General features: G+C 45.5%; 1 protein-coding gene across 1 annotated transcript; it reads left to right on the top strand.

Annotated features, from left to right (window-relative positions):
* The first annotated feature begins 2,096 nt into the window (after window positions 1-2,096).
* On the top strand, window positions 2,097-11,373 carry LOC123127541 (transcription factor bHLH121). The gene is made up of 5 exons (XM_044547275.1): window positions 2,097-2,286; window positions 2,814-2,935; window positions 10,120-10,247; window positions 10,320-10,835; window positions 11,035-11,373. The coding sequence occupies exons 1-5, from the start codon at window positions 2,225-2,227 to the stop codon at window positions 11,176-11,178; spliced, it is 972 nt and encodes a 323-aa protein (XP_044403210.1). The 5' UTR covers window positions 2,097-2,224; the 3' UTR covers window positions 11,179-11,373.
* The last annotated feature ends 2,357 nt before the right edge of the window (window positions 11,374-13,730 follow it).

Below are 13,730 nucleotides of genomic sequence, written 5' to 3'. Positions count from 1 at the left end.
TGTCCGTTTTCCATGCTATACTACTGGGCCGTGATCACTTCGGGAGGTGATCACGGGCATATACTATATACTTTGCACTGTTACATTACCTATGGTACTGTTCGGAGTTGGGGGCTGAAGGGGCAGGTGGCTCCATCCCGGTAGAGGTGGGCCTGGGTTCCCGACGGCCCTCGACCGTTACTTTGTGGCGGAGCGACAGGGCAGGTTGAGACCACCTGGGAGAGAGGTGGGCCTGGCCCTAGTCGGCGTTCGCGGATACTTAACACGTTTAACGAGATCTTGGTATTTGATCTGAGTCTGGCCACTTGCCTATACGCACTAACCATCTACGCGGGGACAGTTATGGGCACTCGACGTCGTGGTATCAGCCGAAGCCTTCGTGATGTCAGTGACTGAGTGGCGCGCGCCAGATTGGACCGTAAGCATGCTCTTGTATTAAGGGGCTAGTTCTGCTTCCAGCCGCGTTCGCAACATGCAGGTGTGCAAAGGGCGATGGGCCCAGACCCCTGCGCCATAGGATTTAGACCGGCGTGCTGACCTCTCTGTTGTGCCTATGTAGGGCTGCGACGTGTTGATCTTCCGAGGCCGGGCATGACCCAGGAAAGTGTGTCCGGCCAAATGGGATCGAGCGTGTTGGGTTATGTGGTGCACCCCTGCAGGGAAGTAAAACTATTCGAATAGCCGTGATCTTCGGTAACAAGACGACTTGGAGTTGTACCTTGACCTTATGACAATTAGAACCGGATACTTAATAAAACACACCCTTCCAAGTGCCAGATACAACCAGTGATTGCTCTCTCACAGGGCGACGAGGGGAGGATCATCGATTAGGTTTATGCTATGCGATGCTACTTGGAGGACTTTAGTCTGCCCTCTTCTACATGCTGCAAGACGGAGGCTGCCAGAAGCGTAGACTTCGACAGGATTAGTTATCCCCCTCTTATTCTGGCATTCTGCAGTTCAGTCCACTGATATGGCCCTTTACACATATACCCATGCATATGTAGTATAGATCATTGCTTGCGAGTACTTTGGATGAGTACTCACGGTTGCTTTTCTCCCTCTTTTCCCCCTTTCCATTCTACCTGGTTGTCGCAACCAGATGTTGGAGCCCAGGATCCAGAGGCCACCGTTGACGACGGCTACTACTGCACTGGAGGTGCCTACTACTACGTGCAGCCCGCTGATGACGACCAGGAGTAGTTTAGGAGGATCCCAGGCAGGAGGCCTGCGCCTCTTTCGACCTGTATCCCAGTTTGTGCTAGCCATCTTATGGCAACTTGTCTAACTTATGTCTGTACTCAGATATTGTTGCTTCCGCTGACTCGTCTATGATCGAGCTCTTGTATTCGAGCCCTCGAGGCACTTGGATTGTAATATGATGCTTGTATGACTTATTTTATTTGTAGAGTTGTGTTGTGATATCTTCCCGTGAGTTCCTGATCTTGATCGTACACGTTTGCGTATGATTAGTGTACGATTAAATCGGGGGCGTCACAACATGTGTCTGGTGGGGCGCGCCATATTTCGCCTTCTGACATGACTGCATTTCGATAGGTCTAACTTTTGCATACGAATTCGGTTTGAGACGATTTTTATATCAGAACCGATAGTTTCGATGAGACCAAGACAATTCGTGCAGATCATTTTTTCATACGAGGCCGTCTGGGGGCGTAATCAGCAGAATAGTGTTCTAAATATAAAATTTCAGTACTTCGAACACAACTTTTGTCTTAGAGATGAGATCGGATGACTATGACCCAAATATCAAAATTTCTTATTTTGATGATATAGAATTTTCTCACTTTGAGCATTTTTCTATTTGAAGCCATTTTAATTGTGTTTTTGATCATACCAAAATCTGACGTCAATACATCGATCATGCAAGTTTACGTAGCAAAATTGATATATAAATCCAACAATATAACTTTTTGTGACATGGATTAATATTTTACTAGTCAAGTACTCACTCCGTTTTAAAATAAATGTCTCTACTTTATAGTAGGTTTAGTACAAAGTTGTATTAAGCTTGAGGTAGTTATTTTGGAAGAGAGGGGGTAAGTGGTTAAACTTTATAAAAAATACGATGGGGACTAAATAATACTGCTAGTGTACTAGTACGCGTTGTCGCATCGTTGACCAATGGGAAGGAGGCGATATCCATCCTCTGTGCTTGCACGGCTCGCCACTGGGAAGGAGGCGACCACGCGCCTCCGCCCCCACCATGGATCCGCAGGAGGATGGCTTCTTCTACTCACACCATGGCGCGTGCCATGCCGATTCCAGGTTCTCATGCCCACGCCACTTCTTATTTATTTATTATTCTCCTGTTTATATACCTGAAATAAATTAGGTTCCGGTCCCGGACCTTCAATCAAAACTGGTAACAGCTTTTTGCTCGAATCTGAGGAGTTCTGGAGGGAAATGGGATTCGCCGATTCTGCAATGCTAATTTCATGATGCAAACCGGCAGCTTCAGTAGTCGAATTCGGTGGATATCTGCAGCGTTGGCAATGCCACTATTTTGTTAGATGACGCGTTGGGTTTATCCGAAGTTAAATTTTACACAACGCTTATACTCCTAGAAGTCATCTTTGTGCATAGGATTTATGGCCACTAGGATAAGACATGCTTGACTGAAAATATTTTCCATTAGCAAAGTGATGATGGAGATCCACAGTACAAATTTCAACATATGTGAATGCTTCTCTTGTAGCCTTGACGTGTTGATGTGATTTTATAGAAAACAATTGCTACTCATACATCTAAATATTGTATCTGCTGACAACAACTGTTCCTTCTTTTGTTCACAGTCAAGGGACGGAATGTAAAGCCCAGAGTTCGGTTACCGCTCGCAAGGTTCACAAGGCTGACCGTGAGAGAATGCGACGAGACAAATTGAATGAGCAGTTCCTGGAATTGGGAACCACACTTGGTATGATGCAGCAGCTTGTCTCGTGCACAAAACTTCATTATTGCTACTCGTAGGACATTTAGGCATTTTTTCTTCGCTCTGGCTGCTTCTGTTTATTCTGATGGAACATATATAGTGTGAAGTTGCAGTTCACATAGAGAAAGAAATATACTTTAAAACTATATTCCATGAACAGTTACTTTAAAGCAGTTGAGTTGAAGGGTTTACATATTTATCCTTCTACTACTAACAACAACACCAATGTTTCACGTAACTACCATCCAATTGCAGGTATGCAAAGCTCACGATCTCTGCAATTTTTTTTTCAATTCTTAGCATTTCTACTATTCCAGCTCAGCAAGGAAAATGTATTTGAAATTTGGGAAGCTACTTGACCTGATAAAACCTACGAGGCCCTAGTAATTGTGGACGACTGGAGATTCATTTCTTCTTGACCGCTTTGAGGTTCAATCCCTTTTGACACATTCGACCTGATGGCTGTTTGGGTTTACGTGATATAATTTCTTAGCAGGATGGGCTTGAGGGATGTCATGGTTGGTCTAGTATTTGTAATCTCGTCTTCCCCTAATTGTGTCACTCCCTTCCTTTGAAGAACTGGCCTGTTCCTTCTCCCGGTCAATCTTTTCTTAATTTTGTTTTTTTATTCAACCATCTGTAGTAACTTTTACGTTTATAAAATATCGAATCATCAATAGTATCCATTTGATATCAGGAAAGGCCTCAATTCTTGTTTGGATGGAATACCAACACCTATTATCCTCTGGTTGCTATAAATTGGCTGCTTTCTGGCATGAACTTAACCCTGATTGGTGCAGCAGTTCTGTTATCCTAGCCAGCTGAATTCTTGGGTGTACCCTTGTACATACAATATAGATATTTACTCCCTCTGATGAGGAACAATAGATGAGAGAAAAAGAAGAAGAGAGAAAAACACATGCCAGATCTGTTTGGGTACTTCTAGATACTTCTACTCTAGTGTAGTACTCCCTCCATCCGAAAATACTTGTCGGTGAAATGGATGTATCTAGACATATTTTAGTTCTAGATATATCAATTTTTATTCATTTCTCCGACAAGTATTTCCGGACGGAGGGAGTATTTCTCTTCTTTTCTTTTCTATCATACCTACTGTTTTCTAGAGTCTTCTAGTTATGATTAGCTATGAGTAGAATGGTGAAACTTAAATAATGATTTCTAGAGTATTCCAGCTATAAGTAGAAGTATGTGAAGGCTTCCCAAAGCCCTATAAATAGAGGTCCTCACCTCTACTTTGAACCGAGACTATGTACCCACTACCTATAATAGAACTTGTTGTTCTTATCTAAGATCTTGGAGTAGATCTTGTGCTCTAGGAGTTCTGGATTGAACTCTTGCTGCCTTATGGGCCTACATTCGCCTCTAGAGCGATATCTAGCGCAACACGTTGAAGTTGTTCCTTCAACACTTGTGCTGTACACATTGTAGCAGCAAGGTGGAGTTGCTCCTCCACAACCTTTGTGCTGCTTCAGGTGGCATCAGAGCCTCGTTGACCCATACTAGTTCTTGCTGTCCTCTTTGAGAGCAAGCTGCAGCAAGCAATGGAGCAATTGGAGAAGAGGATGGATGCTCCAGAACAACAAATCAAAGAGCTGCGTGAAGATCTTAATCAGAGATTTGACCAGCTAGTTGAGATGATAAGAAAGGATGTCCCCCTGCTACAAATGAAGGAGATTCATCTAAAGAAGAAGATGTTCATCTAAGAAGGAGAGGTAATCTTGGAGCAAGACCGCGACAACAACATGTTGTTCAACGTGCTTCAAGAAGGCCAATTTATGTTGAAGCTTCTGAAGGTGAAGAATATGATGATGTCCTTGAAGAACCAGATCTCTACGCATATCGGGGACTCTACATATACAAGAGATACATACAAGGTGAAAGCTGTGATCCCAACTTTTAATGGAAATGTTGATATTGAAGGGTGCCTAGATTGGTTATATGCAGTGGAGACTTTCTTTGAGGTCGTGGAGGTTCCGGAAGATCCTAGAGTTCCTTTGGTCGCATACAAGCTGAAAAGAGGAGCCGGTGCATGGTGGCATCGCGTTCAAGAAGAGCGGCGTAGGCTGAGAGGAGAACCTCGTGTGAGAACTTGGCAACAAATGAAAAGTCTCTTGAAAGGGAGATTTTTGCCCGCTGATTATGACCAGATCCTATTTATCCAATTTCAAAATTGTGCTCAAGGAAATAGGACCATTTCAGATTACACGGAGGAGTTTCTAAGGCTACAAGTGAGGTGCAACTTTGCTGAAACTGAAGATCAACAAGTTGCAAGGTACATCAATGGTCTCAATGATGCTATTCAAGATCGATTGATGATGCAACAAATCTGGTCAATTGATCAAGCACAAGCTCTAGCCTTAAAGGCCGAGAGGTTTGTGAGGACAAGAAAGGCAACTAAGGCTCCATATCCTCCATATCCTCATGCCGAAGGCTCGTCTAGGAGTCAGCCTAATAGAGTGGAAGAAAAGACTGCTCCACCAAATGCAAAACGACCCATCCAGAAGCAAACTAGAATCAAGGGTAAGTCCAATGAAGGCCCAAAATGCTATAAATGTGGTGAAGAGGGACACATATCTAGCGGTTGCCCACTAAGGAAATTTGTCAACACAACTATCCATGATGGTGAAGGCGATGAGGAAGAATACGAATCTGAAGATGTAGAGGGACAAGAGGTTTGTCAAGAAGAAGGTGAAGTGGTATGTGTGATTCAACGTCTCTTATGTTCCACACCACAACCTGATGACACACAACTGAAGAAAATATTTGAGAGCAAATGCACAGTGAATGGCAAGGTATGCAAATTAGTGATTGATAGTTGCAGTTGCGAGAATCTTATCTCCCAGAAGTTGGTGAACCATTTAAAGCTTGATACTCATGATCATTCAAACCCCTACACTATTGGGTGGATCAAGAAAGGAGTGAATATGAGGATCACCAGACAATGCAACCTGCCACTTTCTTTGGGCAAGCATTATCGCTCAAATGTGTTGTGTGACGTAGTTGATATGGACGCTAGCAATGTTCTTCTTGGGAGACCTTGGCAATTTGATGTGGATACTACACTCAAGGGCAAGGAAAATTCTTACTATTTCATTTGGAACAAGAGAAAGACCAAACAAAATTGAAGGTAATACCTCTAAGGAGGAGGGGAAAACTATGTTAACCATCTATCATACCTCTCATGAGTTTATGGAAGACTTGAAGGAGGCAGATTTGTATGCTGCACTTGTTGTAAAAGGAGAAGAGCACCTGACCGTTGAAATTCCAGCAAAGGTACGTGGTTTATTGGCAGAATTTTAGAATATACTTGGAGAGCCACAAGGCCTACCACCGACGAGAGGAATTCAACATAGGATTGACTTAATTCCGAGAGCAAGTCTTCCTAATCTTCCACACTATCGAATGAGCCCAAAAGAGCATGATATATTGAAGGAGAAAGTGGAGGAATTGCTGCAAAAGGGGCACATTCGAGAAAGTATTAGCCCATGTGCTGTACCAGCCCTGCTCGCGCCAAAGAAAGATGGGTCTTGGCGCATGTGTACGGATAGTAGAACCATTAACAAGATCACCGTAAGGTATAGATTCCCTATTTCCCATCTGGATGATATGTTGGGCCAACTTAGTGGAGCAAGAGTGTTCACAAAGCTGGATTTAAGAAGTGGATATCATCAAATCCGTATTAGACCCGGGGATGAATGGAAAACAGCCTTCAAGACAAAAGAAGTGCTGTTTGAATGGCTAGTCATGCCATTTGGGCTCTCAAATGCACCAAGAACCTTTATGCACTTGATGAATCTAGTCCTTCGACCCTTCTTATCCCACTTTGTTGTGGTCTATTTCGATGACATCTTGATCTATAGCAAAGATGGGGATGAACACTTTGATCACATTCCAAAGGTGCTAGAAGTACTAAGGGAAAATGAGCTCTACGTCAACTTAAAGAAATGTGTTTTCCTGCAAACACAACTTCTTTTCCTAGGATTCATCATAGCATGTGACGGTATTCGTGTTGATGACTCAAAGGTTGAAGCAATCCGAGAATGGCCAACTCCGAAGACCATTTCTGAGGTAAGAAGTTTTCATGGCCTTGCAACTTTCTATAGGCGACCTGTGAAGAATTTTAGCACTATCATGGCATCAATTACCGAGTGCCTGAAGAAAGGAAAGCTTCAATGGACAGAGCGGCTGAAGCTAGTTTCAATGAGATTAAGCAAAAACTTCAGCAAGCTCCTGTATTAGTGCTACCTAATTTCAACAAGACTTTTGAGTTGGAGTGTGATGCAAGTGGAGTAGGCATTGGAGCTGTCCTATCTCAAAGAAAGGAAGCCCATTGCTTTCTTTAGTGAGAGGGATTTTATGGAATAGTTGATGTATTGCTTGAGCCTCGTAGGCATATATATAGGAGTACAAAGACCAACTTGGAGTACAAGACAAGGTAGGACCAAATCCTAGTCTATCCTATACTTCCTAATAATCCTTATACTCAACATCCCCCGCAGTCACAACGGTAGCGACGCAGACGGTGAGACTGGAGAAGAATCCGAAGGCAAGCCGACAGACCCCCCCCCCCCCTGCCCGCACAGTCGTAATGGTCGATACATCGCGGAGTCGTGGCTGGAGTGCAAACCGACGAGGTTGCTCAAGCAGGCGGTAGCCCTTTGTGCCGTTTGTCGATGTAGCCGAGAGTGTGGGTGGTGGAGCCGTGGTCGAGGTAGCCGTGCGAAGAATGCCATGGTCGATGTTGAGTCAGGGTAGCCGGTGTTAAGGAAGTCGCCGTGAAGCCGCAGGCACAAGGAGGCGCCGAGTTAGTCATGGACGCAGTAGTGTCGATGTAGTGGTGCGCCGGGAAGAAGATGATGTTGACGAGGCGTCGCGCTGGGTTTGCCAAACCCGGGGACACGTCGTAGACGAAGGCAAGCGTCGGCGTTGCCAGCACCGGGCATGCGTAGACGAACGAAGACAAAGTTGACGAAGCGCCCAGACTTGTCAGGCCCGGGGACACGTTGTGGACGAAGGCACGCTTCGGTGTTGCCAGCACCGGGCATGCGTAGATTGGGACCTGCACAAGCTGTACGGCATGTCAAAGAAGTCGACAAGCCAGTAGAGAAGGACTTGACAACGCTTGCGGTGCCAATCGGCGCGGGGCCGATGTCGCCCGCGGTTGTCGGAGTAGAAGAAGTGGTCGGGGTAGATGACGACGACGCTGGTGATGGGCTGGTGTTGGACGAAGACGAACGGGGTGGACGGGCGGCTGCGGCGGCTACGGGGGTAGCAGCGGCAGCGGCCGAAGAGGAGCGGCGGCAGCCTGATGGCGGCAGCGGCGGCTAGGTTAGGAGCGCAGCGGCGATGCTCGAAGGAGACAAAGAACCCGACAACATGACGAAGACCGGCGCGGACAGTGGCGTTCCCAGGCCAAGGGAGGCGGCGCTGCGCATACCACGTGAAGTAAACGCGTAGGGACGGCGGAGTGGACCGCGGGCCGCGGTGCTACGGCCCGAAGGGGCGACGCAGTGGCGGCGGGCAGGCCAGGGTGATGTCGGAAGACCTCGGGGCGGCGGCGGGGACCACGGAGCGCGACGCTGCGGCCCGAAGGGGCGACGCAACAACGGAATCCGGGTCGGTGCTACCGCGGGAATGACTCAGGATGGCGGTGTGGACCGCGTGCCACGTTCGCTACGGCCCGATGGGGCGACGCAGCGGCGGCACGAGGATCGGTGCAGCCACCGGACGACCTGCAGCGGACGGCCTTGGGGCGGCGGTGGACCACGGGCCCCGGCACTACGGCCCGAAGGGACGACACAACGATGACGCGGGTCGGTGCAGCCGGAAGAAAAACCACGGGGCGGCGGCGCTGCGGCCCGACAGGGCGACACAGCAGCAGCGTGATGCTTGATCGATGAAAAGGCGCGCATACTCAGATAGGATCTTCACAGGAACCGATGAAGGCCCGTGCAACGACTGATCAAGTCGGTCGCGCGACGCGGATGAAGGCACATATGCACTTGATCATACCGGATATGCGATGAAGATGACGTGAATCGTCAGGCGCGAGGATAGAATGGCAGTACCGAAGTTGGCCCGCCGGCCGCAGACGAAAAACGAGCTTTTGATTAATTGATTTTGCACATGTACGTGCATGTTGTAGACATGCTAACTAGGTGTCACGTGAAGCTTCCTGGAGCAGAGCAATGTAGTCCTGTTGCACGGAGGGCGGCCGTAGAACCACGAGCGTACAACTGCCCAAGTGGCCGCCGAACCAGCACATCATGTACTGTCATGCGCTGCAAGATCCAGTGGAGTCGATGTAGGTTTCCTGATCCGAACGAGGCGACGACGTACGACGGAGAACGATAGGCAGACCGACGCGCGGATGCGCGGACGACGACCTTAACAGTCCGTCGCGGGTCACGCAAAGCCCGTCGTGTCATTGAACAGGCCGACGGAGTCGACACCAAAGTCGGAGTAGAGGCGCATAGGGGTTGACGACGACGATGAGCGACACAAACGATCAAATATAGATCAGAAAACCAAAAAAGAAAACGCCGATCAAGGTGACTGGCGAGAGAGAAAAAACCCGGATCAAGAGATCGGGAAAAAGACTCTCTAGGACAGCTGGTCAACATGACCGGCAGACGAACCCTAGGTACGGGCGGCGCGACCCCTGGCGGCGGTCATGGAGGCCGACCGCCCCGGGGCGGCACGGAGCGGAAGCGTCGGGCGGCGGCTAGGGTTTGAATCGATTAGGATGATACCATGTTAATTAGAAGGGAGAGAGGGGTTTTGTGGAATAGTTGTTGTATTGCTTGAGCCTCGTAGGCATATATATAGAAGTACAAAAACCAACTTGAAGTACAAAACAAGGCAGGGTGTTGTGTTGTAATCCTAGTCTATTCTATACTTCCTAATAATCCTTATACTCAACAATTCCTTCAGAATCTAGCTCGTAGGGTGTTGTGTTGTAATCCTGGCTGTTGCCCTTCATTGAGACACAAAGCTCTTACGTTTTCTTGATTTTTTTTTTGCAAGGGCTCCTTGCATCTATTTGATTACAATTACCGAAGCGTTTGCTTTCTTTCTGCGTGTTCGTGGGGATGGGGGTGCTGTGTTTTTCACATGATCTCATGTTTGCGACATGTTCAAATATACAGACCCAGATCGGCCCAGGCATGATAAGGCTACTATTCTTGGTGATACAGTTCAGATGCTCAAGGATTTGACTTCTCAAGTAAACAAGCTTAAAGCTGAATACTCTTCTCTCTTTGAAGAAGAATGTGAGGTAACCTATGAAGCATATCAGCCGCATAAAAGTTCAACTTCTAATTTGCCCTTTTTTTTCTGGTTATTGTAGTTGACTAAAGAAAAAAATGAGCTTCGGAGTGAAAAAGCTTCGCTGAAGTCTGATGTGGATAATTTGAACAACCACTATCAGCAACGTATTCAAATGTTATACCTGTGCACTACAATGGAGCCTTCTGTACTCGTTGGGCCACCTCCATCATATCCCTTCTCGCTCCAAGTTCCTATACCCGCTGGTGCTGTAACTATGCATCCACAGCTTCAGCCATGCCCGTTCTTCCAAAATCAAACTTCAGGAGCCATCTCGAATCCATGTACTCCTTACATGGCATACAGTCAATCCTGTCATGCTCCTAGTGATCAACCATCTAGCCAGTTCAGTACTCCAGTTCTGCTTTCAAGTAGTAATCGATCTCACTCTCCTGCACAAGGCTGTAGAAGCAAGTCACCTTCACTTCAGCAAGCAAGCTGTGGAGGGAGAAATGATGATTTTGGTGATGTTGCAACTGACTTGGAACTAAAAACTCCTGGTTCCTCAGCTCCTTCACATTCAGAGATCACTAACAAGGTAAGAGCCAACCATTACTCAGTTTCACCATACACAATTAGTGAAATCTTTTGTGGCAGTTCAAATAATTGATTCGTTGAATTTCTACAGAAAATAGAGTCCTACATATAGATTCTTTTTCGGTTTTACCCTTTTTGTGTAAATTAGGTAAAAGAGCAAAAACACATAGTTTTCTAAAAGTCACTTCTGGCTATTACAGGATTCCTCTTCTGACTTGAAAATGAAGAAGCAATGCATAAAGTTAATTAATGGTAGTACTCTTATTGAAGACAGCAGTTCAAGCAGATGTTCTTCTAGTGCCCCCCCACACAATTCCTCTTCTGTACTTGCCGAAGACCAGTGATTGACAGTATTGTACGTAGACAAGGATAGATGAAGTATAGTTTATAGTATTTTTTAGTCACGATGCGTGGTGATATCTGTCCACATTACAAAGCTTATCTAACATAGGAACATGGATCCTAGTTCGTATCAGGATGAAATCATCTATGTGTACTGAAATGCTCTCCACGATAAGATTTCATGCATGGCTCATGTCTTCTGCGATTTGTCAAATAGATATCTGTAGCTATATGGGCTATGTTCGCACGCGAACACTGTCACCGTGTAACCTCGACGTCGGGGGTGATGCACTGCAGCTCACGTTGAAGGAGACCCGGCCGAAAGCACGACACGCAAGTAGTCCGATGGACGCTTTTCTAACCTGAAACCCCACACGCTCGGGAGAGACCCCGTCAGGGCGTGCGGCGGCTATGGGCTGCCCTAGGTTGACATGTTCGCCCCTAGGGCCTCGTGGATCATTGCCCTCCTTCACGAAGAACGAGGAAGAAAAAGAAAAAGGGAGAGATAAAGGTAAAGGTAAAAGATGATAGATTGATTTGTTCGATTGTGTGTTGTTTAATCAGTCGTCACCTCTTGTCTATATAACAGGCGGATGGACTTCTCGTACAAGAAAAGGACTTGCCTTGCCGTCAAAATCCGCAAAATCTAACCAAATTCGGACTTCTCACGACCTTCGGCCCGGATGATCCGGCCAAGCCCAGTTTTTTGATAGTAGGTCACTATTCAGGCTGTAACTTTTACATAGGAACTCGGATTAAGATAATTTTTATATCAAAATCAACCGTTTCGACAAGACACACAACTTTGTTGTCGATCACTTTTCAATTTGAAGTCACCTTGAGGGTGTTTCGAGCTGTTTTCTAACATCTGCAGCAGAAAAAAGTTGTCCAAACGTGTGGATCCTTGCCCGGATGGCCTTTACCCGGATCATCCGGGTCTACACCCAGATCATCCGACTTCACCTTTTAGCTTTTGTTGTTTGGGTCGTTTATTTTGCCTTCGGCCGGATGATCCGATCCGGCAATGCTGCGGCACACAGTTTCGGTTGTAATTTTCACATACGATCTTGGATGGGAACGATTTTTATATTAAAATCGTCCATTTTGACAAGACGAAGAACTTTCATGTTGAAACTTTTTCCATCCAAGGCCATTTTCATTATGTTTCATGCCATTTTATAATCTGATGTCAACACCGGTATCTCTAAAATCGTTATACCTTTTGCATCTGAGCTCCGTTTTGGACCATCTTTATATCTACTAGATGACCAGTTGTGCTAAATGGCGCAAAGACCCGTTTAAAACCATGTTCGTGTTGAAAATATTTCAATTTTTTCAATAACTGTATATTTGAATACATTTGGTAAGAACTTGTGCCCCTATATATAAAGGAAATTAAATGCAAATATTTTCTTAATGTAATAATGCCACAAATTAGATCATCGGTAGGTCAAAGATAGTTGAGTCTGCAATTAGGAATTCCGAGTAGCTGTAAACTTGCATTAAAAAAAGAGTAAACACAAGTGACACAATAAAATGTACTTAATACATGAACTCGTCAACATTGTGACAGGAGAAGTTGATAGAAATAGTGGTTAATTACATCATATAATTTGGTTCTATACTCTTTTGTGTATATATCCTGAATGCTACCCCTTTGTGATCAACTCTTTGTCCTTCGAATCGAATGGCACAACTACTGCCCCTTGTGGAAAAGGAAAGGACTCTGTAATACCCATAAATGTAAAAGGAAAACATCATGTGATGCATCTCAACCTGCGCAAAACAATGTAAAAACCATACATGCTATCTACATACCCTCATTGTCTAACAAAGCATAAGTAGCTGAGGGACCCTGTACAAAAGAATTGACAATTAGCAAGAAAGAACCATGCCATCAGCTGTCTAGACAACCATAAAACAACAAGTGGCAAAAGCTCCATCAGAATTAGCATTTGCCATCTAGTTTATGAGCTAAAGTTGCGCATTCACCAATCGATAAAACATATTAAGATGCAGTAATGGAAATAAAATTGTATCGCTTCACATACAGTAAGTGAACAAGAAATGAGTAAAGGGACCAAATTTAGTTGCCTGATCAGATGTAGCAGAGATAGAACCTAGTTTTTTTTACCTTACCTACTTCTGGCCAATACCCCCACAGATGCCCCTCTTCCCATGCAGGAAATGCCCCTGACCCTCCTCCGAGCATTAAGGCCCACAATGACAACAACATCCCACAGAAGGAACTGCAAAAGGCAACGAAAGTGAGCCAAGTAGCTTGGCCAGTTACCTGCACTAACCCAACCAAATAAGCGTAGCCAACGGATCAAGGCAGAACGCATGACAGTGAGTATATTTTATTGATAAGCCAGATTGAACACAGTTGAGAAACAATGTTAAAAGATCATATCGACACAATAAACTGAAGCGGTTCAGTATTTCCTTCTATCCAAACTCTCTAAACAGAGGAACACCCTAGCTTTATGTGAAAACTTAAAAGAAGGCGCATAATGTAATGTTTTGACACTACATAAACTATAGTAATGATCTG

The sequence above is a fragment of the Triticum aestivum genome, chromosome 6A (assembly GCF_018294505.1).
Source record: "Triticum aestivum cultivar Chinese Spring chromosome 6A, IWGSC CS RefSeq v2.1, whole genome shotgun sequence".
NCBI lineage: Eukaryota > Viridiplantae > Streptophyta > Magnoliopsida > Poales > Poaceae > Triticum > Triticum aestivum.
Note: the sequence above shows the minus strand (reverse complement) of the source record. Positions and strands in the feature narration are given on the sequence as shown.